Here is a 25,207-nt window from a genome sequence, read left to right as displayed (position 1 = left end):
TCAGAATATCCGAGTGTCATAACTGCGGATTTTATGTTCAGTACTTACACTCCTAATATTAAGCAATTGTAATAAGTCAAGTGGTAAGATTGAGTAACAATAAGTTAACAGTAATCCATTGCAAGATTGTGGCATTTTAAGTAATGCATTAAAACTTTTAAAGCAGCAGTCTGTATGTTTTTAGGATTTGGGGATTTAGAGACCTCTCTGGTGATATGTTATTGCACAGCACATGTGCGGGAGTACTTTTAATGCAGGTTATTGTAAAAATGTTGTCAATGTACTGAGCAGCTATGTCCAACAAACCTATCAGACTGTCTTCTTTTTTTTCTTACTCTGTTTCTAGAATGAGAATTTTTAGACAATGCAAAAACAATAGTTACATTTTTTTTTGCCTTGTCCTTACTCATGAATACTACTGCTTTCAATTTAAAGGACAAAAAAAATCATACAGACGGCTGCTTTAAATGAATATATAGGAAAAATAAACGATACAGTGCGGTAGATCCTGCCGAACTGTAGCTGTTTTTGCAGTTGTCAAAACTTCAGCTTACTTCCCCCTCCACGCTGCTCAGCTTCACTTCAAACGAGGGTGGGCTGAGCAGAGGAAGCGTGGCTTTTCCTGTTCTTTGGTTTGTTATTGTTGCGCAGGCCTTTATTGAGTAACTGAAAGGGCCAAAGGGGTGCACACCATCGATTCTGTGCTTAATTAAGGATGGACGCTGGCCACGGCTGGCCTTCCCCCGTCCCTGACCGCCCTAACATGTGGGCAACTGGAGCCAAATGGGTGGTGAGATCTCTTTCTTTATCTCTCTCTCTCTCTCTCTCTCTCTCTCTCTCTCTCTCTCTCATTAAGCCTCCCGGCTCTTTCTGAAACGGCAGGCCAGCCAGGGGTTTTTCCCACCACCAGCCACTCAGACATAATTGATTTAATGAGACTTAAAACCTGCAATTTTGATTGCTATCATCTGTAATCTCCTAACATGCTATGTACTTTCGACTTAACTGCTGTTTTAAATTCTAATGGGACGAATATCACTTTTCCCAGTAATTTATGTTTCTTTTTTTTTTCTCCCTCTTAACGTTTTCTGTCATTAAGAAGTGCAGTATCATCCTGCGTCCTGTATTAGCCTGCCTGCAGAAACCCCTGCAAATGCTTTTCCTTCCCTAAAGAACAATCGATTTAGACCTTTTCTGTTTTTTCTTAGACCAAAAACACCCTCCCCCTCTGGTGTTTGTAAGTGATACAGCACTTTCCGTTTTAGGACAAGCGTCGAGGGATGTGTAAAGCCTGACTAGCCAAAGTTACAGAAACACAGACTGCACTGTCCCACAGATCTGTGGGACAGATCCCTACCCAGTTTGAGAGTTGGAGCCAGTGGAAAAAGCCGCCCTGGCTTCGGCGCTCCTGCTGCTGGACTGGCCAAAGTCCTTCAGCTTTCTGGGGCAGATTTTTTTTTCTCTTTTTTTTGGGTCCGTTGTCTTTTTAAAAGCACTTTGAGTGTTCGTTCCTAAAAGAGCTCATTCACAAAGCAGCACACAGCAAGTATGTGTGTGTTGGGGGGGGGGGGGGGGGGGGGGGATCTGTGCTGTCAGGGCGCGTTTGGATGATGTACTGTAAATGTTCGGGGCTCAGACTGCTGGGGCTCCTTATCATAACATCCTCTGCTACGAGGCGGACTATTTGTTCTGAAGCTCTCTGACTGCCTTATACCCAAACGAGGGATAGCGGGAGCTCAGTTTGCTTACTCAGCTCCTCACTCATCTCTCATGGAGAAGCCTCACATCCTCTGGACCATCTTTTACAATTAATTCCACTCAGAACAGAAGATGGGTTGAGACTCTCTAGCAATGGATGTCTAGAAGATGCTGGTTTTCAGGGTGAGCTTAAGGATTGGAAGATTAATAGTTTTAGCCTTTGGTGCAAAACTTCAACAAGTTCAGTAAGCAGGATCTCCATATCTGTGGTCATGTAGTAAAGGTGTTCCTGTGTTTTTTGTTTTTCTTAATGTAGTCGTGACATGGAGAACAAAGAGACGCTGCGTGGGCTGCAGAAGATGGAGGACCGGCCAGAGGAGAGAATGATCCGCGAGAAGCTGAAGGCCACCTGCATGCCCACCTGGAAACATGAGTGGCTGGAGAGGAGGAACAGGAGAGGCCCTGTGGTGAGAGACGCACATGAGCATGCGCACACAGACACACACTTGTGCATAGTGAAAGTGAGCGTGGGAGTAGACTGTAAATAAAATGTTATCTCTGAAATGTATTATCACCTGGATAATGGCAAATTTATAGGTTGGCATGCAGGTCCATGTACTTAAAACCTTCAATGATACACAATTTTATTATACAAAAGATTTAATTCAATATTTTACACACGGATCAAAGACTTTTAAATGTTGTACTTGAACTTGCACTTCATCCAATTAACACCTTAACAGGCAAGCGCTTTTGTACATTTTCTGGCTAATATTACACACCTATATCTAGAGGATTTTTTATTCAGGCATTACATATAAATGTTTCATGTTTGTTAAGAAAAGTTACTGAAATTGTATTAGTAATAGAACATTTTTCAAAATATTAAAGTAAATCTGCAACTATCAAAATGTAATGAATACAAATCATAAAGTTGCCACTTTCCTGAACTTCATTAAAAAAAATAAACTTTTTTTTATTTTTAGGAAAACAAACATTTTATGTCCTTTAAACCTTTCGATTTGCTATGGTTGTCTGTTTTTATGTCTATTTTCAAACATGCAAAATTTGTGTTGATTCCTTTTACTGATCTAAAATTATTATATATTAAGTGGAGTAGAGAGTGGACAAGCATCTTCTCTAGGTGTCCGGTTTTCAGGACTTATTTTACTGCATGGAAAGTGGGTTTTATATCACCTACACTTACGACCCTTATGTGGGCAAACGCATCAACATTTTTCTTGGCCTAAAACATTTTAGGTCCGCTATGTTGCAGAAATCCCTACTGTAGTGTCTTTTTATTAAAGTGGTTATTATATTGGTACAGTGCTATTTCTGGAATAAAACGGCACTTTGTTTTAGTTTTGTGGGAGATGCAAGATCTGTGATTAGAAAAAGGTGTACTGTAAATAGTGAGTGTGTGTGTTTATTTGCAGTATATTAATATACATCCTATTTTTCTGCAGGTGGTGAAGCCGGTTCCCTTGCGACCAGATGGCAGTGAGGCCGGTAGGCAGGGTCCTGAATCCGGCAGCGACAGTATGAATTCTTCTTCCTCTCAGAGCCGGGGCCGACGCAGCCCATCACCAGGACCCTCCTCATCCTCCACATCCTCCTCATCCACCAGAACCAGCAAGCCGGAGTCACCCGGTGTCAGAAGGAAGAGGGCATCCCCAGTTCCTGTGAGCTTGCTATGATGAGTTCTGTTAATAATGTATTTAGTAATATAATGGCTATAATTGTTAATTGCTGATGAATGCATGTATCTTTTTTTGGTTTCTGTAGTTCCAGAGTGGCAGGGTGACGCCCCCTCGTCGAGCTCCTTCACCAGACGGCTTTTCGCCTTACAGCCCAGAAGAGACCAATCGCAGGGTTAACAAAGTCATGAGGGCCCGTCTCTACCTGCTCCAGCAAATAGGACCTAATTCCTTCTTGATTGGAGGCGACAGCCCAGACAACAAATACCGTGTGTTCATTGGTCCTCAGGTAAGCATCAACATATGAACATAAAAAAATGCTTTGACACTGTGGCCCTTGTGATTTCGATTTCTGAGGATTTCGGGATAAATTTCTCTATTTTTTTTAATTGGGAGATCGCTGGTTTGAATCCCAGTCATGCAGCTTGCTATCAACTGCCGAAACTCTGAGAGAGCAGAGTTGGCCTTGCTCTCTCTGGTTGGGTAGATGACACTCTCTCCCCCCCCCACTTCACTCCAAAGGGTGATGTCACTCAGCAAGTCGTCTGTGAGCTGATGTATCGGAGCCAAGTCGCTGCGCTTTCCTCAGAGCACGCTGTAATACTACTCGGCAATGCCACATCAGCAGCAGTTAAAAAATGAGGCTGTAGTTGACTTAACATGTATCAGAGGAGGCATGCGGTAGTATTCACCCTCTTTGTTTTGTAATCTTACTAGTGATCGGGGATAAACAGCTCGATTGTGTTGGTTAATTGGAAGATTGTCATCACAATTTGATTGCCTTCAGCGGCAATGTGAGGTCAGGATGTTGTATGCTCACCACACCAATTTCTGTACTCCCAAGTCATCAAAAATATTGGATGGAGCACCATTATTCCAGAGAAAACATCTGTGTCTGGTATTAGGCATAGTGCCAATAGGTTAATTTTTCTTTGCTCCAAAGAATTGTGTTATATTGTTAATATCTACAGGGACTAGACGAGCTGGGTGTGTGCATTTGCACATTTGTATTAGCAGTGAGTGTAGCTTAAAATAGATGATTGCTTTTTTTAGAAGGGGTGTACACACATATTTAGACATACAATATAATGTATATACTATTATGATTGTAATACCTGTATTGGAAACAGATCTTTGTGTAATTGTAACTGTTCATTAACTAGACCTGCAGTTGTGGTCGAGGGGCCTTCTGCATCCATGTCCTTTTTGTCATGCTGAGAGTCTTCCAGCTGGAGTCTTCAGACCCTCTTCTCTGGAGAAAGACCCTGAAGAACTTTGAGGTAAGATAAAAAGTCATGACAAGCATTTCAGCAAACCACGTGTTGAATTTAAACATGCTTGTTAAATTTATAAAAATCAAAAAAGGGCAGTTTCCCAGACAAGGATTAAGATTAGTGTTGGACTACACAGCTTTTTAAACTGAGATTTTCCTATGAAAGGAAAATATTGTCTATGATTAGGCTTAATATCTGTCTGTAAAACAGCCCCAATGCCTTTTTTCAGATTTATATATATGTGTCCTTTTTCTGTCTATGTTCAGGTGGAAAGCTTGTTTCAGAAGTACCATAACCGCCGGAGCTCTCGGATCAAAGCCCCGTCTCGCAACACCATCCAGAAGTTTGTTTCCCGCATGTCCAACTCCCACACAAACTGCACCTCCAGCTCCTCGCCATCCAGCAACGAGAGCAGGTCAGTACACAGGCTTGCTGACACAGCGGAGAAGTGTCAACTTTGAGCAGCAAAGACGAGTGGAATGAAGTGGAGAAGCATTTCCTGAGTTTAATGTTGTTTGGCAGGTACTGCTGAGTGCTCTAGTTAAGACATGCTGATCATTTGCCCAGTCGGAAACTTTACAAAGTTAAAAATCTACCTTTCTTTACATATTCCTTAACTACAAACAGGACAAAGTCAGTCAGAAATTTAGCTTCAAAGCAGTTTAGTTTCAGCCATGAATTTACTTCAGTAGTGCTACCCAAGTCATATCAGAATAAAATTTGCACATATATATGTAGAGATTCTAAAGGTAAACAAACATGCTGATGTAAAGTTAGCTTGGCTAACATTTACTATTGTAGTCTTGACCGCTCATATCTTGAAGCTGGACAACATACAGTTTGTAAAGAGATAGTAAACTGATATCAAGTATGATATGTAATGCTAAATGCGTTATTGTTAATTTGATTTTTTGTATGCAAGAAAAGTGATAAAATGAACTTGAACCTGTCATTTGTTGGCTTCCTGATGGCATTGTACGGTATATAGCAGTGCTCTGATATGCAGTGTGACCAGGTTAAGATTGTGAAGACAGAGTGTGGGCTTGCCATTAGAGGAATTAGAGTTTATATATATATTATATATATATATATTTTTTATTTAGACTCTATCCTGTATTTACTGGACACTGAAAGTGCTTACAGGGTTCATATCCCTGTGTATCCCTGCGTTTAAGTCTTGAAACATCTGAGATGATCGTGGAATTTGTAAGGAGCCCTTCATATGAGATCTGTTTTGTCCTGCTGTTGATTGTATTCTGTGGCTCTCTGTTAAGCTGACAGTAATAGCAGGCCTTCTCTGTCAAGCTTAAAGTTTATGAGAATAATACATTCATTGTCTGAAAAATTGGAAGCTCTTCAGTTTTGTGGATCTAGACATTCCCTTTAGCCTGGCACAACACACTTTGTGTTGTAGTGAGTGTAGATCCTCCCAGTCATCAGGATAAGCATCTAGGCCAGATCACAGCCAGCATTCTGGGACATAATTCCAGAATACCCATCTTGTGTAAGAAATATCTGCCTGGCAGGAGAATACTTAATACTGAGCATCTTAAAGCATCGCTGTGTGTGTGTGTGTGTGTGTGTGTGTGTGTGTGTGTTCAGTATGAAGGACGAAGAAGAGCAGATGTGTCCAATCTGTCTGCTGGACATGCTGGATGAGGAGAGTCTGACTGTGTGTGAAGAAGGATGCAGGAATAAGCTGCACCACCACTGCATGTCTATATGTGAGTACCAGTAAGATGTACAGGACACACGTGTGGAATACACATTGACTTTTTTCAGCACCTCACACCAATCGTGAATCTTCTTTGTGATTATTTGAACATTGTTTGAGTTAAGTATGGAGAACTGGAGTACCAATACATCACGAATACACATCACGTGGTCACCTAATAGTAAAACTGTTCAGTCCAGGAATAGTGTAGTGGTTTAATAGTAATACCTCTCTAAAATATCTAAAAATAATTAAATAATGTTAAAATTTCGCGTTCTTGACAGTGTATGTAAATCGCATAAAGCAATGTGGATAAAGACCTGAGTGTCAAAAAAACAAAAAAAAAAACTTGACATCTGATTTTTTTTGCCTTAATATAATTTTGATTATTAGTATTTTTTTTTTTTTTAAAGAGAGATGAGTGGACCTTTCAAATCAGATTTGTGCAACTTTGATGTGCTCCTAGATCTCACATGTATTTGATTCATGTGTATATGGCATGAACATGACCAGTCAGATCAGATTCTGTTGCATCACTAGCATGTCAAGCCTCTGATTGGCTGTGATTGCCTCCATTCATATTGGAACCATTGATTTGACTCTTTGTTCAGTACCAATCAAAAGTTTTTACACACCTTTTCTCATTCAATGTGTATGTTTTAATCTTTAGATTCTTCTAGGTATCACATTTATTCTTATTCTTAAAATACACTCTTGGTATTTTAATCTCAGTGTCTTCATGAGGTAAAGTCACCTGGAATGGTTTTCTCAGATCTTGAAGGAAAGAGTTCCTGGAGGTGCTGAACAATAGTTGCTGCTTTTCCTTCACGCTCATTTTAGTTGATCAAGTTTAGATCAGGGGATTGTGTTTTTTTACTACATAATAATTCCACATGTGCCACTTAATTGTTTTCATGTCTTTAATATTAATCTACAATATAGAACATCAAATAAAGAAGTAAAGAAAAAAATTGAATCAGAAGGTGTGTCCAAACTTTGCATACATGCATCACTGTGTGCATCCGTATTTGTTTCAGGAATATATTTGTTGACATTAAACATTCAGGTTACTTACATTTCTTGTAATATAAAGCCTACAGCATATTTTTAAGTACAAAATTTGGATATATGTTACAGCAGTCTTTTAAAGCTTTAAAACATTGAAACATTGAATTCTCTAGCACTTTCCAAGTTCTGTAGTGAGACTAAAGAAATCAGCTCATGTTCCAGGACCTCTCCCGGCTGTCCATAAAGCTTTTCACAGTTGACAGAGTCCCTCTCACCGTTTCTATCTCTCTCTCTTTCTGGGAAGTCTCACTGCAGTAGGCACGACACATCAAAACCATAGATCGCTTCATTCCAAGACGTGGCTTTGTTTTTAAAGGGCTGTCTAATTGGCGTAGTACTCTTCTGAGACTGTATCTCCACTGACAGGCTCTCAGAAGCCATCTCCTCCTGGACAAATGATGCGGAATTAAGCCTGTCTCTCTCTTCATTCTTTGTTTTCCAGGGGCCGAAGAATGTCGGAGAAACCATGAACCCTTAATCTGCCCTCTGTGTAGGGCTAAATGGAAGTCTCACGACTTTTACAGGTGAAAACACTTTGAATTGTTTCTTTGAAAGTCCAACCCCTTTGAGGAAACAATGTACACTGTTATTGAGGACTAACTACTCATTGTTCAGTAACTACCATAACCTTGAATTATTCTATTATAACTGCTGTAAAACTAATATATAACTGATAATATGGACTTTTAGGATTAGAATTAAGGATTAGTTTAGGCATTATACAGACATTTAGGGCTTGAAGGGTTAAGGGCTAGTTTTACTGGATGCTTTAAGTTCCTTTGAACAATAACCATAGTGAATTATGGGTAGTTCCACTAATATAACCTCTTCGAAAGGGTGTATCAGGAATACAAGCTATTGTTCGCTTCGTGGCACTGTAGTCACGGACTGCAGTGTTTCCAGTATGCGCTGGAGGAGGAAGCACCTGCGCACGGCTGGGGTGAAAGGGCATATGTGACGCGCGGTGAGGCTGTGAGATAAGACAATCAGATGAAGCTCAGGAAACAGAGCAGGAGCGTCCACTGTGCTCAGAGGTACGCAGGACAGCAAGGCCTGCATGAACGTAGACACAGGAGGAAAACAGGGGGCCTGTGGAAAAATAAGCAGACGGAAGGCTTTGATGGCCCCCTCTGCCACCGTGGGCTGCAGCATTGTGCCAAGCCACTCACATCAGGCCTAATATGACCCAACAGCCCAGACCACAGTGGGAGCTCAAGAATGCTACTGTCAACAGGCCCAAATTAGACCTCTAGACCACTAGCGCTCGCCCCATTCAGCCAACAGACATACAGTGGCTCTAAAACCTCAGTAGGTATGTGAATGTGCCCTATGAGCACAGGGATTAGATGTGAAAAAGGGAAGAAATATAATGTTTTCTTCTCCTATTTTGTCTCCTATTTTCTTCTACATTTTGTTGAATGAATAATTTTACTTGATATATAGTTACTTACTTAGTAATTGTTACTTTGATACTCATCAAAATAAAAAAATGTGCTTAAAAACTGTTATTTGTGCAAAGGTAGAATCCCTGGTTCCTTTAATTTCTTTAAATTAAACTCACCTTTTCAGTTGAGGATTAAAGAGCTATTTTATTTAATTCATCTTCACGGAGAACCTTTTTAAGTTAAGTTTAGTTATAGCTAAGTTTAAAATATCTAAACTTGATCTTGTATTTAGAAAGTGTCCCTAAATGTATATATTTTTTTCCATATCGCCCATGTTAACTTTGTAGCACATTACTTATAGATAAAATGTGTTTGCTATTATAAACCACTCTTTAATATAAAGGTTTCTAATTAGTCCTTATTCCGGATTTACAATTTTATGAAAAAGTTTTAACTACATTTTTTTACTTTCAACTTTTACACTAGTTCTGGGCTATTTTCACAATTAATTAGAATTACAGTTTTAATTAGATTTTTTAAATGGAATAATCACAATTTTACAAAGACATTTTATCTTTTCAATTTAAAATAGCAGAAAACACTACTCATTTCTGAGGTGTTTATCCGTCTAACCTTGGATACTGGCGCCTCCCACAGATTAAAGCGCACATTTCCTAAACAGTTCGAGGACTGAGCTCGTACCGAAAAAAGTTCCAGCACTGTTCCAGTACTTTCGACACAAGCACCCGGTGGGATAAAGAGTATATTTAGCTAAAAATAAATTGTAGCATTTCTAAAAACTGTAGTGTCATCGCTCTCTGGTGAGGATCTGTGATAATTAGTGAAAAACAGTAATAATCTTAATTCAAAGTTTCTTCTGCAACTCGTTTATTCTGTTATTTCTCAGTTTTTAGTCACAAACTCTTATTCTGAAGTACTGTCATCGGAAATCAGATTTTTTGTGAAAAAATCTAAGATTTATTTAAACCATAGTTACCCAGCACTACTTTTACACATTTCCAGGAAAAGATTTAGATCCAAAGGTGATTAATTCATGGCACTGCTCCAAATAAGCATTCTTTGCAACCATTCTATTATTTTTAAGACTAGTTATGAGAGTAAAGGTGAACATACACGTGAATTCTTTATAGTTGTAACTGGTTAAAAAAAAAGATGAGAAAGTTCTGAAGTTGGACAGAGTGCTGATACCCTGACACACAGCTACCCCTAAACTTCTCCCAGAGTTGGAATTGAGAGTGCTGGATCTTCTCTCAGTGGTTAGGTGAGCTAGACAGGCCGGCACCACCTGTGTTTTGTGTGTCTGCCCAGGGCTGAAATGCTAGCAGCTAGTCGCCTTTACAGTGACTCCCACCCCTCAAGACATGAATACTGCTCCGATGTGGGATTCTCCCTCACAAAAAGGCCTGAAACCGTACCCTGTTGTTTTTCTCCGGGAAACAGTAATTAGTCTAATTTTCCTGAATACATTTTTATTCTGCGTTCGTCTGTTGAATTTAAGGTGCGTTTTTTGTTTTTTTTCTCATAACAGCGTACCAAGACTTTTTTTTTTTGTGTTGTTTGTGTAGTGCTAAAAAATATTAACACTGCATTAAAATAATTGCATGATGTCTGTTTATAGCTATAGGCTCATTTGTGCTCAATGTTAAATATGAAGTATGTAGTAGAAATATATACGTGGAGTCTTCTGTCTGTTCTTTGTGCTTATTACATCCGCATACACCGATCAAGCAAAACATCACAACAATCATTTATGATCACCTGCTGCTTGTTTCTACACCCATTATCCATTTTCCAGCTCTACTGAGTATAAAGGACACTTTGTAGTTGTATAATAATTACAGACTGTAGTTCTGTATCTGTTTTTCTGCATACTTGGCTATTATTCATCATTCACCGCATTCTTCAGTGGTCAGGACCCCACTGGACCCCCGCAGAGCAGGTATTCTTATTATTTGGGTGGTGGGTCATTCTGTGGGCAGTGTCTTGCTGTGACTACTGATGAATGACTACAAAGATGACCAACACACGTTTTGTATTCCGTGCAGCAACATATTTAGAGCTCCTGTCTCAGACTCCGACCATCTACAAAGTGGAGCAGGAGTGTCTTTAAAAAAAAAACAAAAAAAAAACAGTTAGGTCACAGAGTGAGTGTTTAAAACCTCCAGCAGCACTGCTGCATCTGATCCTCTTACACCAGTGCAACACAGACTAAAGAACAGGGTGAAAAACAAAATACAAAAAAAAAAGTGTGTAGAGAACTTGAAGGACTACAGTCTGTAATTATGGAACTACAAAGGGTGTAGAAACAAAGAGGTCACCATAATGTTATGTTATGGTGTGTGTACAGTATGTGCATGTTCCCTGAAAGTTAGAGATACAAATAGGGTGGAGAAGTTTCTCAGGAGTGTATATATATATATGAGCCTTATAGCTAACGATTTTTGGTTAGTGGAACATTTTTGTCTGTCTATTTGTCTAGTTGGGAATGCTATTTGAGGAACATTTTAAAAACATTGGGATGCAAACTTATTATTATTATTATTATACGTTTTTCGAACCTTTTTAAAACATTGTTAAATGTTCCGTTAAAGTTATTAGCTGGGGTGCAATGTTGGTACATATTCTGTGCTAATAGTGCTCATCTCTATGTAGCTAATTCACAGTTCAAAAAACAAATTGGATGATTTTGACATGAAACCTAAACTTTGTTTTAAATTAGTTGCTAAGCCAATTAAATTCATATTCCTAAAGTAACTAGCCTTTCTATAATTACGCTTTTTCTGTATTCCAGGCTTTTTCTAGTCCCTCTGTAATCTAGAAACACAAAGCTCTATACAGTTTTGCTGCTTTTCCTGCTTAAACACATCTGATTTACCAGATCTGTTTATTTATTATACCAGACTGTGCATTCCATCAGCTGTGTTAGTGGGGAAACCGTAAACTGTGCAGAGCAAACTGAACTTTACTGTTGTAAACACAACACTCTAGCAAACTGTCTGAATGGTTTACATCTTTTTTTTTTTTTATCCAGTCATGAACCAGCATCTACAGTGGAAAGCTCTACAAGTCGCTCCCAGAGCCAGGTACCTTCATCCGCTGCTTCTTCATCATCATCGCCACATGCTGAAGGCCAGAGGGCGTCGCAGGAGGGAGACTTCTCCCTGCCCCACTACGGAGTGCAGCAGATCCCTCAGACCTACAAAGAGCTGGCTGAGCCTTGGATCAAGGTGAGCTGTGGTTGTAAGTGAGGTGTCTTTGTGTTGGGAGATCCAGAGATTCCAGACACATTTGTTGGGTTTTTTGAAGCTAGATTTCCCTCAGTGTTGCCTGAATCTAGTACTGAAGATCTGCCACCTTGGAGAGTTCTAACACACACAACTCTTAATGTTCAGATGCCCCCAATGATGTTAATTGTATAGTTTGGTCATTTTAAATGTATAGAATTTTACAATTGTACCGTTTCACGCTTCCCTCATATGTAGTTAACTGGGAAAGACATGTTTGGTGTCAAGTATTGAGAGATATTAGTCACATTAAAGCAGAAGATGAGGATGTTTTGCACTTAGCGCAAAGTGCTCACAGTTCTCCAAACCAGTTCTCTAAATCCTTCTTTTTGCTCTAATCCATTTCCCAATACACCTGTATTAAATATTTTTAAATGGATTTGCTCCAGTGTGCTGGGAGCTGCTGGGATTGAACAAAAATGTGCACCATTTTTAGTGACCCCTGAGAACTGGGCTGAAAAGCACTGCCCAAAACCATACAAATAAATCTTCTGCTCAAGCCTTGCATGGTGACCTGCATACAGTCTGAGCAGATTAACAAAAGTATGTAAACATGTAAGTATTGTGACCTCACAGTTAAATACTCCTAAACCCCTACAGTTCCCACAATGCCGTGCAAATCCAACACCTTAAGCTTTCTGGGTGGCATGCACACCTGTACATTTACTGTAGTTACTATGCCAATGGCATGCCCTGTGCACCTTCTTATTACATTTTTTTTCCTACACTGTAATTTAATACTGAAGTCATCCAGAATATGAATGAAAACATAAGAAATCAAGTAATAAACATAAATGTTTTAAACAAACCTAAATATTCTTATTATTTGTCTCTTATCTCGGGTTCTGTTAACTTGCAGTTTCTGAGGCTTATCTTACCCCGTGCATCAGAGGTAACTCTTGCTCTTCATTTTATGGGGCGGTCCTGATGAGAGCCAGTTTAATCATTTCAACATTTTTTATTTATCTTTGCGAGTACACTTGAGGATTCTTAAAAAATATATATTTTTTTTTTTACCTCAGATTGACTGACCTAAAAAGTATTTTTTTTCTTTACTTAGTTGAGTAGTTCTTGCCATAATATGGATTAGAACATTACTCAAATAGGGCACAAAATTTAAATAGCTCTTGGTGAGTTCAGCACAGCTGTTAACTGAAAGCCATTTTAGGTGACTCTACCTTAAAAAGCTGACTGAGAAAATGGCAAGATGTGCAAAGCTCTCAGTCTAAGGAAGATGTGCTATTTTGAAAAATCTAAAAAAAAAGTTTGAATTCTAAAAAATGTTTGGATGACTTTGGTATTAATTTACAATACAGATATTTTTTTTCAAATAAAGAATTGAACTGGTATTTTTAAGAATTAGATCAGATGACTTCACTTAGTGTAAGTATGTCGCTGAAATCTAACCATTTCCCTATTTTTTACTAGTGATGTTGACTTTAATGTTGATTAATCAATGTCGAAGCCCTGGTTCAGATTTGATAAAGTTTAATTTATTTTCTGATGCTTTGTCAGGTGTTTGGTATGGAGCTGGTGGGTTGCCTCTTCTCCCGGAACTGGAATATCAGAGAAATGGCACTCCGCCGGCTGTCGCACGATGTGAGCGGCGCTCTACTGTTGGCTAATGGCGAGCGCTCTTTGGCGAGCGCAGGTGCTGGAGCAGGGGCGGGGCTTGGAGCAGCAGGAAGTGAAGTCTCAGGGGATGTGGTGGTGGAATCCTGCTGCAGTGTGCTCTCCATGGTCTGTGCAGACCCAGTCTACAAGGTCTACGTGGCTGCACTGGTAAGATTGATCTCCACATCTCCAGACCTTCTTATATTCTTTGTGGTGCATTCTGGGTCTGTACCAGTCAGTAAAAGGAGGATTCTTGGTCGTGTTTGGTCTGCTTTTAGAGCTACATGTTTATAAACCTAGAGAAAATAGACTGTTTTAAACACTACTCTGCCCATGAAGTAGTATTTAAGTCCTGTTATTTCAAAACTTCAGATACAGAAAAAGATCCAGGAACTGGTCACATTCTATTCCAAAGCAAAATTCATCTGCAGCTAACATAAGAACTTGAACTGAGGTGCAGAGAAACATGGTTGGAGCTTCATTCTTCTGAATTCCAAATCCTTTTGTTTGCCTTGTTGTTTAAAGCTATAAGCTATAAGCTATTAGAGCCGATCTTATAAAAAATTCAGATTGGACACACTCTAACCCATGTCTCACTTTCATATCTATCTTCATATCACACTCGCCACATTCTTCACATTTAGGGTTTCCTGATTTCTCTGAATCAGGTGCATGGCAACCCTTCACACCATCACCGCACTGTCGTGCATCACATGCATCTCCACCACCACTGCATCACATGCACCGGTCACAAGTATGGCAGCTTGTTTATTCTCATGACCACACATTGGCAGGAAGTAGCACAAAACTATTTCATCTCACACGCTCAGCTATTATGGGATGTCTCAGAATTAATCACAACATTAGGTTTGGTCAGGGTGAGCTGGAGAATATTTATTTGTACGTTTTTTTTGTTTTTGTTTTTTTTTTTGCCAGCTCTACTTTGTCAGCATATAGGATCACTATAGTAGTGATTCTATAATTACAGACTGTACGTTTGCATCTTTTTCTCCTGGATTATTATTATATACATTATTATCCTCATTTCACTCTGTTCTTTCTTCATTGGTCAGAACCCCACAGGAGAGACCACCACAGAGCAGCTATTATTATTTGGGTGGTGGGTCATTATTCTCAGTACTGCAGTCGCTCTGACATGGAGATGGTGTGTTTAAGGTTAAGGTTAAAGTTAGTGTGTGTTGTGCTGTTGTTGTGATGGTTCGGCGGATCAGATACAGCAGTGCTGCTCTAGTTTTTAAACACCTCAGTGTCATTCTGGACTGAGAATAGTCCACCAACAGCATCTTGTGGACAGAGTCATAATGTTATGCTTGATTGGTGAATGTACATATTTATTTTATGACTGAGTCATTCCAACAAATTAGCATATATTAACCATGTCTTCATTTGTTCTTGTCTACTAGTTATTTCATTTTATATATTTAATAAAGAACATGTGTAGTTTCTTAATGTAAAAAAATCTTAGTTTAGATTTTAGGAAGGAAAAAAGAACTGACTATTTCTAGAAGGCTAAGCTTGTCTTATTAGTTATTGAAGCACTTATTGAAGTCCTTCATATGAAGAAACTGATTTAAGTCTGTGATGCTCATGTCACGAACATTCTTGATGCCATAAAAGTCAATATGTTGCTGATATGGCACAATTCACAAACAAACAAAAAGCACTTACTGATCACTACCCTCATAAATATCCTTACAAATATTTATACATATATCAATATGTACAAAAAGTACAAATAACTGTACTTGATTGTAAATGATTTTTCACTCATTATGGACCTTTTCGCTCATTGGGGAGCTTTTTGAGGACAGTATATACAGATCTTTCGTTTAGTTGCCCTTCAGTCCCTTTGGTTGAGTTTAGGGTTGGTTTGAGGTTATCAGAGCCTGTACCAAAGTTCAATGGGACGACAAACCACGTTAGCCAGTTTTAAAGTTCACTTCAAACCAGGAAGTCAGCAAAGCTGCGGGGATCTTCAGGCTGGGGCTGAAAGAAAGGTTCCTTTTTTTTCCACTCTTAACCTATTTCTGCTTCTTGTAAAGAACAATAGCTCTTGGTGGCTGTTTTCGTGGCAGACTTCTGGGAGTTTGACATTTCCCTGAGGCTCTTTTGCTCCAGCAAGCTGCGAATTTATGAAAACAAGAAAAGTTCTGTCCTCTTGGGGGCTTTCCAGCATATTTAGCGTAGTCGGATTTTGCTGTATTCTTCGAACAAAGAAAGCGGGGAATGGTGGACTGAATGTAGGAAAGGCCGGCAGCGTTTGTGTCAAAACTCTACTAGAGTTGGGAAAGCTTTAACGTTACGTTAATAGTCATTTTTCTAGTGGTGGTGTTTGTATTGGGCTAAAACGCTGTCTGTGGACTTAGTGCCCCGGAAAACAGTTAGACTGTTAGGCCGTTAACTGTGTTTTGATATTTACTGAGTGAGTTAAAGAGTAATTTTTGCTGACCAGGGAGCGTCTGTCTGTGCTTTCATCTATTTTTCTTTTTCCTCTCTTTCTTTATCTTTCCTAGCCTGGGGAAGGGAAGGTGTAGGCGGCAAAGTGTGTGTGAGTGTATGTATGTGTGTGCGTGAAGCCAGAGTGAGAAGTAGCCAGAGTCAGAGCCTATCAGTGCTGGGCAACGCTCCAGTGCAATGCACTATCAGTCACCACTCCCCAGTTTTCTCTGGGAGTCAGGGTCAGGGTGAACTGTTTCTCACACACACACACACACATATATACACACACACTTCCACAAAGTATATTGCTCTGTTAACCTGTTAACAGTTCTTGCTGCAAATCCCAGCGTTCTTGTAGTCACAAGAATAGCCAGGCCATAATGTGCAAGGTCAAAAGTTCATGGCTCTCTCTTTGGCCCCGTGACCCTGCGTTACACACATACATCATTCAGCTGGACACAAAAGGCCAGGTTCAATAGATCTTTACTGGCATATCTCCTACAGTTTAGGGAATACATCCAAACCACCAAACTCACTAATCTAATTGAATCTGACTAGCTTTCCCTTGTTTAAATCATTTGAATAATGTATATAATGTGAATAGTTTGTAGCTAAAGCCACGTTCACTCATTATAAGCATTATAAAGCTTTGTCTGACTGTGTATATTTTGTCATTTTTGTACAGAAAACCCTGCGTGCCATGCTGGTGTACACGCCGTGCCACTCTCTGTCGGAGCGCAGCCGCCTGCAGCAGCTGCTCCGGCCGGTGGTGGAGACCATCTTGGTGAAATGTGCCGACGCAAACAGGTGCTGCTCCTGCTGCGCTCTCAATCAGCTTACTGTTTAAGTGTTTGACTAAAAATATATTCAGTATGTTGCTGCCTCCTACTGGTGAATGAGTGCAATAGCACCCAGCAATTCGTGCTAAAGCAGCAGTAAAGAGTTTTAATTGTCTGTAATTCAGTTAGTAATTGAATAGTAAGAGTTTTATTGGTGTGTAATTGAGTAAAGAAGAAATGGTCACAGAGAAATTAAAATATAAATATTTTTTCCTCGATTTGTGTATTGGAACTAAATAAAGTTCTGTTTCTGTGTTCGTGTGTTCACAGTCGTACCAGTCAGCTGTCTGTGTCCACACTACTGGAGCTCTGCAAAGGGCAGCTAGGAGAACTGGCTGTGGGTAGAGAGATCCTCAAAGCTGGTACGAATTAACTATATGTACTAATATACACAGTTGCAAACACACACACAAAATATTATTTTAACAGGACAACGTATAACAAGCCTGAATAGAGGTGTGCAATATTGTCTATCACCAGTGATTAAAAACAATAGCCAGCTGACCCAGTGCAATATAGGCTTGTTTACCTGGCTAAAATATGGCAGATTATGTAAAAATATGAGTTGATTAGCAGTTTAAAGAATCTGCCTCTGCTGGAGAATTTTGTCATACTAATAATTAATAACATATCTGGAGAATCTATAAATATTGTAATGTAATATCTTTACCATATAAATATATGCTTAAACAATGTGACTTAAAAGAAGTTTCCGGCCAGTTTGCATTCATAAACACATCATATATATCATTAACGTACTGTGTGTATGTTGTGTGATTGGTTATTCAGGATCTATTGGCATCGGTGGAGTGGACTATGTGCTGAATTGTATCCTGGGCTCGCAGACTGAATCCAATAACTGGCAGGCTCTGCTGGGCCGCCTTTGCCTGATCGACAGACTGCTGCTGGAGTTCCCAGCTGAATTCTACCCTCATATTGTCTCAGCCTCAGACTGTGGACAGCCACAGAACCAAGTGGAGAGGTACGGGTACGAGACTGCACCATCATAACATCATCATTTACATAAAATTTTTACTCATTTACAGTATTTAGCAAAAGCCCTTATACAGAGCAACAAGTGACTCTGCTGTTCTGACACCCAGTGGAAGTTCGTTCCACCACCTTGGTCCTAGGAAGAGTTGGATATTTGTTTTATTGGTCTTGAGGGATCTTGGGTCGAGCCGAGCCATACTGGAAGCTCTAAGAGCTCTTGGTACAGATCTGGCTTTAACTATTGCCATCAATTAGGAAGGAGCTGGTCTGTTTTTGGCTTTGTAGGCCAGCATATTCTATCAGTGTCATCTGTCTTGCTTAGCTGCAGAACTCTTTAAGAAATCTGCGTTAATAAGGAAAGTGCATGTTAAGAATTACACATTAGCAACTGATGTTGAGCCATTTAAGTTTTTTAAGGTTATTTAAACACATACACTTCTGGGTAAAGGTTTGGGCATGCCTGTTTTTAAATAGTGTTAGATTGCCATAACCTTGCAGTATTACTTTTTTATGCTGTCTTTCCTATGTGCAGACATTGTGCAGAATTACAGTATTTTTAGCGCTTTTTGTTGTAGCTTTTTTTTTTTTTTTTTTTTACAAAAACAGTAAAACGTAGCTTAATTTTCTCCATATCATTTAAGGCATAGTCACTATGCAGCAGCTCACTGGTTCCAGGCTTAGTAATGGTGTTTCCTTGGCCTTAAGAAGGATTTTCCCTGCTCTTAACACACCCGCTTCCACTCAGGAAGGATCTGGTAATTAGCTGCATAATTTGACCAGGTGTGTAATAATGCCAGGGTACACCAGAAACCACTACTTTAGGTGATTAAAAATATATATATATATATATAATCTGACTTATATGCAGTTCTGACTTTGGTTTCATACTTTCTCTAGGTACCAGAAGCTGCTGCCTCTGCTAAGCTTTGCGCTGCAGTCTATCGATAACTCTCACTCCATGGTGGGAAAGCTCTCTCGCCGTGTGTTCCTGAGTGCTGCCCGCATGGTGGCCCGCGTGCCTCACATCTTCGTCAAACTGCTGGACATGCTGAGCGTCACCAGCTCCACCCACTATGCCCGCATGCGCCGCCGCCTTCTGGCCATCGCTGAGGAGATGGACATCTTGGAAGCCATCCATCTGGGCCTGGAAGACGCGCAGATGGCTCCTAGTCAGCACTGCGATGCTTTTCTGGAGCCTTCAGCACCTCACAATTCTCCCATTACCACAGAAAGAAACTCGCCCACACTCGGCCTGCAGCAGCTCGCCAAGGCGGGGCGAGGGGGCATGGCCAGTGCCAAACCTGCAGATGAGATTGCAGACAGGCTAGCAGCTATCACAACCACCAGCAGCAGCAGCAACAGCTATGCTGACCAACCAAAGCCACCAGTCCAGCTACGTCCTAGACCTATGAGCCAGTGTCTTAATTCACCCTCCTCAAGCCAAGCACCCACCTTACCCTCGCCCTCCACTTCCCACGCCCCAGCTTTTCCTCCTGACAACCCCAAAGCCCGAGCGCCAGGTTTCGTTCTTGGCAAGTTCACCCAGTCTTCCCCTGGTGCCCAGCGCAAGTTCCCTATACAGAAGGGTGGGACTTGTGGCGGGACTAATAAAGACCTAGAAAAGTTACCTTCACCCGTGTTCCCCCCATCCAGACCATTGCCTCCCACCCAGGTCCACAGACCCAGACCCTCCAGGCCCTCACCCTCTGCCTCTTCCGAATGTGGTGCTAAAGCTTCTTGCTTAGGTGCCAAGAGCAACATGAAGCTCGATCTTCAGGACCACCAGCCAATGGACAGCACGAGCACTGTGTTTGTACCCAGCGATGATGCTGTTTTCACCCCTGTGGAGGAGAAGTTCCGCGGCCTGGATGCTTCCGCCGAGCTCAACTCCAGCATGGAGGACCTTCTGGAAGCCTCTATGCCGGCAGCGGACAGCACCGTGACCTTCCAGTCGGAGGTGGCCGTGCTGTCTCCAGAGCAGGCTGGCATGAGTGATGACGCCTACAGTGAGGACATGACGCAGAACCAGAAGTGCAAGGAGAAGATGGAGGCTGAGGAAGAGGAGGCGCTGGCCATTGTAATGGCGATGTCCGAATCCCAGGATGCCCTGCCCATCATCCCGCAGCTGCAGGTGGACAAGGGAGAGGACGTCATCATCATTCAGGTGGATGTGAGTGCAGATAATGATAATTCAGATGATTTAGATTTTTCATAGTTTTGCTTGTTCTGTTTTCAGAAGACAGTTGACCTTATCGATCCATGTCTTTGCCTTTAGACTCCAGAGACTCTGCCTGGGCATACCAAAGCAAAACAACCCTATCGTGAAGGTGCGGAGTGGCTGAAGGGTCAGCAAATCGGCCTGGGAGCATTCTCCTCATGCTACCAGGCACAGGACGTTGGCACTGGAACGTTAATGGCAGTGAAACAGGTATGTACAGGTATAAGCTATATGCATATAGCTTTATTTAAACCCTGAAAGAAGCTGCTATCCCATGATTTAGGCATGCCTGTGTAGTGTTTAGATTGTATACATTTAGTGTCACCTCAGGAGATGACTTTACCTTAGGGAATAGCACTCCTGTGTGAGGTGTTATCTTGTGAGTGTGGTTGTGGTTTTAGTAAGACCAGATAGAGAGCAGATAAATCACGTCTCGGAGAGTCTCTTATCAGTTAGCATGGAGAATTCTAGCCAATCACAATCTCACATCCACACTAAATGCAGGAGGCCCCACACACATCACACAGTGTTCTTTAGCTTCTATGGGACATGGCAAAAGTCATGAGACTTGTGATACACAATGTATAAGAAGAACACTGTATTCTCCAGTATGTATGTGTGTATGTTCAGTATTTATGGGTGATAATTATGTTTGTTGTGTATCTTTGACGAGCTTGCCATATGTTTACAGATGTCAGTCATCCAGGTCTAATGAGTCTCAGAGTCTGTGTCATTCAGTTCTGTTCAGTGTCCTTGTGCAGATAATGTTACAAGGACATGAGCTGGTTATGTCAAAACAGTCTGGCACTCCTGCCAGTACCCTGATTACCTAACAGACCTCAGATCATGATTTTAATTAAGCTTAGATTAAAATTGCGAAATGTGCATTTTTAAATTGGGTCTGTCGTTGATTGCTGTTTCTGAATAATACAAGTGCATCTCAAAAAAATAGAATAAAATTGAAAAGTTTCTTTATTTCAGAAATTCAGGTAAAAATGTGAAACTCATATATTATATAGATGTATAAACGCTTAAAATAGATCACTCTGTGCGTCATTTATTTTATTATTGATGATTATGGCTTACAGCCAATTAAAACCCAAAAATCAAGGTCTCAGAAAATTTGAAAATTAAATGGGACCAATTGGTACTTTTGGCAGTGTGGGCAGTGTGCATAGTCCTGCTGGAAAATGAAATCGGCATCTTCATAAAAGTTGTCAGCAGTGCAGTTTCTGGGAAAACACTGCACTGACTTTGGACTTTGCTCCCCTAAAACCTATTGTGGAGATGCAGATTTCATTTTCCTGCAGGATTTGCTCACACTGGTCACACTGCCAAAAGTACCAATTGGTCTTATATAATATTCTAATTTTCTGAGAGACTAACTTTTAAGGTTTTATTTGCTATAAGCCATAATCATCAACAATATGAGAACCTGAAGACAGTTTTATGTGACTGATTTCACAATAAGTGTTAGTAGCTAATAATGTTATTACCTACTTTAAAGAACAGTGTACATTTTAAATATTAAACAAATAAAAAAATAAATAAAACTACTGTTTTGAACAAAAGCATCCTACCAGCTTATTTATACTAATGGGCTGTTTGAATACAGTGGGGTGGACAAATGATTTAGTTCATGTCCATATATTGTATGATATATCAATACTATAAGTATACAGACAGGCTCTTATTTCTTAATTAACTCTCTGTTATGTGGCTATCCAGGTGACGTATGTAAGAAACACATCCTCAGAGCAGGAGGAGGTGGTGGAGGCTTTGCGGGAGGAGATCCGGATGATGAGTCATCTCAACCACCCCAACATCATCCGCATGCTGGGCGCAACCTGCGAGAAGAACAATTACAACCTGTTTGTGGAGTGGATGGCAGGTAAGCTCCGGTTTGGGAAAATTAAGCCCTTTTCAGACATACAAAGTAAAGAAGTACATGTATGTGTGAACGCAAATGCCTGGGTTAGTTGTACAGGACATTACCCAGATCCCTAATACAGGTAAAGTAATGTTTATGTGAGCATGTGTGTTAATAGTAAAAATTTTCCTAGATATATTTTCCTAGTTGCATATCTAGCTTTAAAAATAATTAATTTATGAAGCTTATGATGAGAATAAACTCATGTGAGAACCTTGATTTGAACATTTTGTGGTGTGATTCCCACAGTACTCAGGCACATTTTGATTAGGTAGAACAGAACATCCATTTTTTCAGTTTCCTCTTTGGCAGAGCCTGACAGGCCACAATGTTCTTTGAGGCTTTTATGGTGGAATAAGCTCTGGAACCTTGCATCTCAGACTAAAAACAATCACTTCTCCCCGTTTCCTCCCAGGTGGCTCCGTATCTCATCTCCTGAACAAGTACGGGGCCTTTAAGGAAGGCGTGATAATCAACTACACTGAGCAGCTGCTCAGAGGCCTGGCCTACCTCCATGAGAACCAGATCATTCACCGCGACATCAAAGGTGAGATACACTCTGTCATACCAGCTCATGGGAAGGTACCATAACGTCCTGTAACTGCTGGGAGAGCAATACGATAGAGTTTACTAAGCTTACTTAGGTCCAGTCCTATTTCTCAATTATACCCTTATACCTTATTTCAAAGTGGCTCTCTTTCAAGGGACATTTATTATTGTCCAAAGCCAATTCCTTAGTGATGGGGAGCTAAAGACAGCTATTTGCTAGCTTCTTGAATTTTCCCACCTTAAAGGAGAAATGTGTTGTGAAATGGACCTGGGTTGTAGTAAAACATGATAAGTACAAACATTTGTTAAATAACCCACATCTATATTCCCCCAGCATTTCTAAATACAGCATTTTTCTGATGCTCCCAACAAGCTTACAATGCTACTGAAATCAGTATTTTTGCACTAGCACCAAGTTCTCATTGCCTTGTTTTAAATGTCAGGGCCTTCTGAATTCTACTAATAATTATTTGCATGGGCAACCCTATGCCCCTATCACTAGCACTGTAAGCTTGTTGGGAGCATCGACTTAAAGCGCTGAATTTCAGAATGCTGGGGGTGAATGGAGGTGGGCTATTCAACAAAAGTTTGTACTCGTCATTATGTTTCACTAGTCCCATTTCCACCCAAGTCCATTTCACACCGGAGTTCACCTTTAAATAATGCAGCAGTCTCAGTTGCTGGAATAGAACTGCTGCCCCATTAAAGGTGGAGTAGAAAATTACAAGCTAACTACCAAGATGTGATGAAATGGCCATCATCAATGGTAATTATTAACATAAAAATACCACATACTTCTTTGGTCGCTTCTGCATTTGTTGATCTAACCTATGATTTCTTATAATCCAATTATAAACCAATTTTTGGAGTGTGTCTCAACAAGACTACAGACACTCCACCCCTAGGCATGAGCAAGCAAAACTGAGGGGGTAGGGCTTAATGGAGAGGGAAAGAAGTGAAATGGGATTGACTTCTGCTCCTTTGCTGTAGTGTAGGAAGTGTAGTGAAAATGTGAAAAGGAAGAATAGAAAATGATTAGTTCTTATTAATTTCCCCTTTGCTTATTTATAGTTCTCTGTTATGTGGGCTTATGTTCACTGCTAAGAGTCAGGATTTTTTTAGTAGGCCAGATAACTTATGAGGCATTCCTTTAGGGCCTCATTCATTTCAGAGTAGAGCAGAGTATAGTGCTCCTACCTACTACTCATGTGATGACCTGCTATAACCCTAAATACACACAGTTCTCTAGTGTCATGTTTCTCTTTTTCACTCCCTGTCTCTCCTTGCCTAGGTGCCAACCTACTGATTGACAGCACAGGCCAGAGGTTGCGGATAGCAGACTTTGGAGCAGCGGCAAGGCTGGCCTCCAAGGGCACGGGTGCCGGCGAGTTCCAGGGCCAGCTCCTGGGAACCATTGCCTTTATGGCCCCTGAAGTAAGTCAGAGTAACAAAACAAGCATATCAAAGCCTCAGCACGGTTCATTAATACAAGTCCATTTCAGTTCTTTTAAAGTCCTGCTTTCTGCAAATGAACCTGCTTATCTCAATTCAGACCACAAATCGTAGTACACAGTGTTATTTCCTCTTGGTTCATTTGCTAAAGTGAGTGCCCACAGAGGTGCAGTCCTCATCTTGCCTTTTAGCTCCAGGCATTTAAATGTCAATGGCCTCCAACAAAGCTGTGGCCGAGTCCAGTGACCACTCTTATGCGGCATTCAGAGTCACGTGGGCCGCTGGAGAAACTGGCCAAAGTGGATTTAGATCACTCACTAACTCCAAATGAAAGGACATTGTAATCCGTTTGAGGTGAACACAATGGGCGGGCCCCTTAATGCCTTGTTATCATTGTGGGCCCAAACCTTGTTTAATTAGGAGGCAGTTTGGTGGGCCTTGCCTCCTCCCTGGCACTGGGCTTCATTTACCGAAGCCTCTTTATACTGAACCCTTTTCTCCCATTCTTCTCCATGCAAACGCTAAATAATAAACACAGGATCTCTGGAAGTTCTCGAAGGGGACCAATGAAAAGACTTTAATTGCAGTGGCCTGAACCACTGGGGCTGTGAAGATTTCTTTGAACAAGGAAATGTATGTGTTTCTTGTAGTATGTATTTGGGCAGTACTAACAATTTAAAACAAGGTTTAAAATTTTTGTGTTTTAAAGCAACAGACTGTATGTTTTGGGCATTTGTTGCTATATTTAGGCTACATTCACATTACCAGACTGAAGTGACTCAAATCAGATTTTTTTGCTCATTGTGGTTCAGAACAGATTTTTCCATGGCTTTGCATGCCAAATTAGCTCAGACCTAATTTTTTTCCAAATCAGGTCTGAGCTGCTTTCATATGTGGTCCTAAATCGGATATGTATCCGATCCATGGACATCCGACATTAATGTGAAAGGTCAAAGCAGAATTCATGCATCTTTTTTGCTGCGCATACGCTACGTGCTTCTCTCTTGTACC

General features: G+C 40.6%; 1 protein-coding gene across 5 annotated transcripts in view; it reads left to right on the top strand.

Annotated features, from left to right (window-relative positions):
• The window catches only part of map3k1 (mitogen-activated protein kinase kinase kinase 1, E3 ubiquitin protein ligase), a 63,455-nt gene that overhangs the window by 33,513 nt on the left and 4,735 nt on the right, over window positions 1-25,207 (top strand). Inside the window, exons 1-18 of one of the 5 annotated variants that reach the window (XM_015607367.3) lie at window positions 654-790; window positions 2,015-2,165; window positions 3,165-3,380; window positions 3,484-3,684; window positions 4,559-4,675; window positions 4,936-5,084; window positions 6,272-6,393; window positions 7,894-7,975; window positions 11,889-12,084; window positions 13,657-13,923; window positions 16,901-17,022; window positions 17,325-17,416; window positions 17,844-18,042; window positions 18,945-20,217; window positions 20,323-20,475; window positions 21,994-22,156; window positions 22,611-22,742; window positions 24,036-24,178. In XM_015607367.3, coding sequence (XP_015462853.3) covers window positions 2,022-2,165; window positions 3,165-3,380; window positions 3,484-3,684; window positions 4,559-4,675; window positions 4,936-5,084; window positions 6,272-6,393; window positions 7,894-7,975; window positions 11,889-12,084; window positions 13,657-13,923; window positions 16,901-17,022; window positions 17,325-17,416; window positions 17,844-18,042; window positions 18,945-20,217; window positions 20,323-20,475; window positions 21,994-22,156; window positions 22,611-22,742; window positions 24,036-24,178 — 3,771 coding nt within the window. In that variant the 5' untranslated portion in view covers window positions 654-790; window positions 2,015-2,021. Of the gene's footprint in view, window positions 1-653; window positions 791-1,701; window positions 1,882-2,014; window positions 2,166-3,164; window positions 3,381-3,483; window positions 3,685-4,558; window positions 4,676-4,935; window positions 5,085-6,271; window positions 6,394-7,893; window positions 7,976-11,888; window positions 12,085-13,656; window positions 13,924-16,900; window positions 17,023-17,324; window positions 17,417-17,843; window positions 18,043-18,944; window positions 20,218-20,322; window positions 20,476-21,993; window positions 22,157-22,610; window positions 22,743-24,035; window positions 24,179-25,207 lie in introns of those variants that run through there. The other 4 variants (XM_022681257.2, XM_049469015.1, XM_015607366.3 and 1 more) reach the window with 4 other exon arrangements.

Source organism: Astyanax mexicanus, chromosome 20 (assembly GCF_023375975.1).
Source record: "Astyanax mexicanus isolate ESR-SI-001 chromosome 20, AstMex3_surface, whole genome shotgun sequence".
NCBI lineage: Eukaryota > Metazoa > Chordata > Actinopteri > Characiformes > Acestrorhamphidae > Astyanax > Astyanax mexicanus.
Note: the sequence above shows the minus strand (reverse complement) of the source record. Positions and strands in the feature narration are given on the sequence as shown.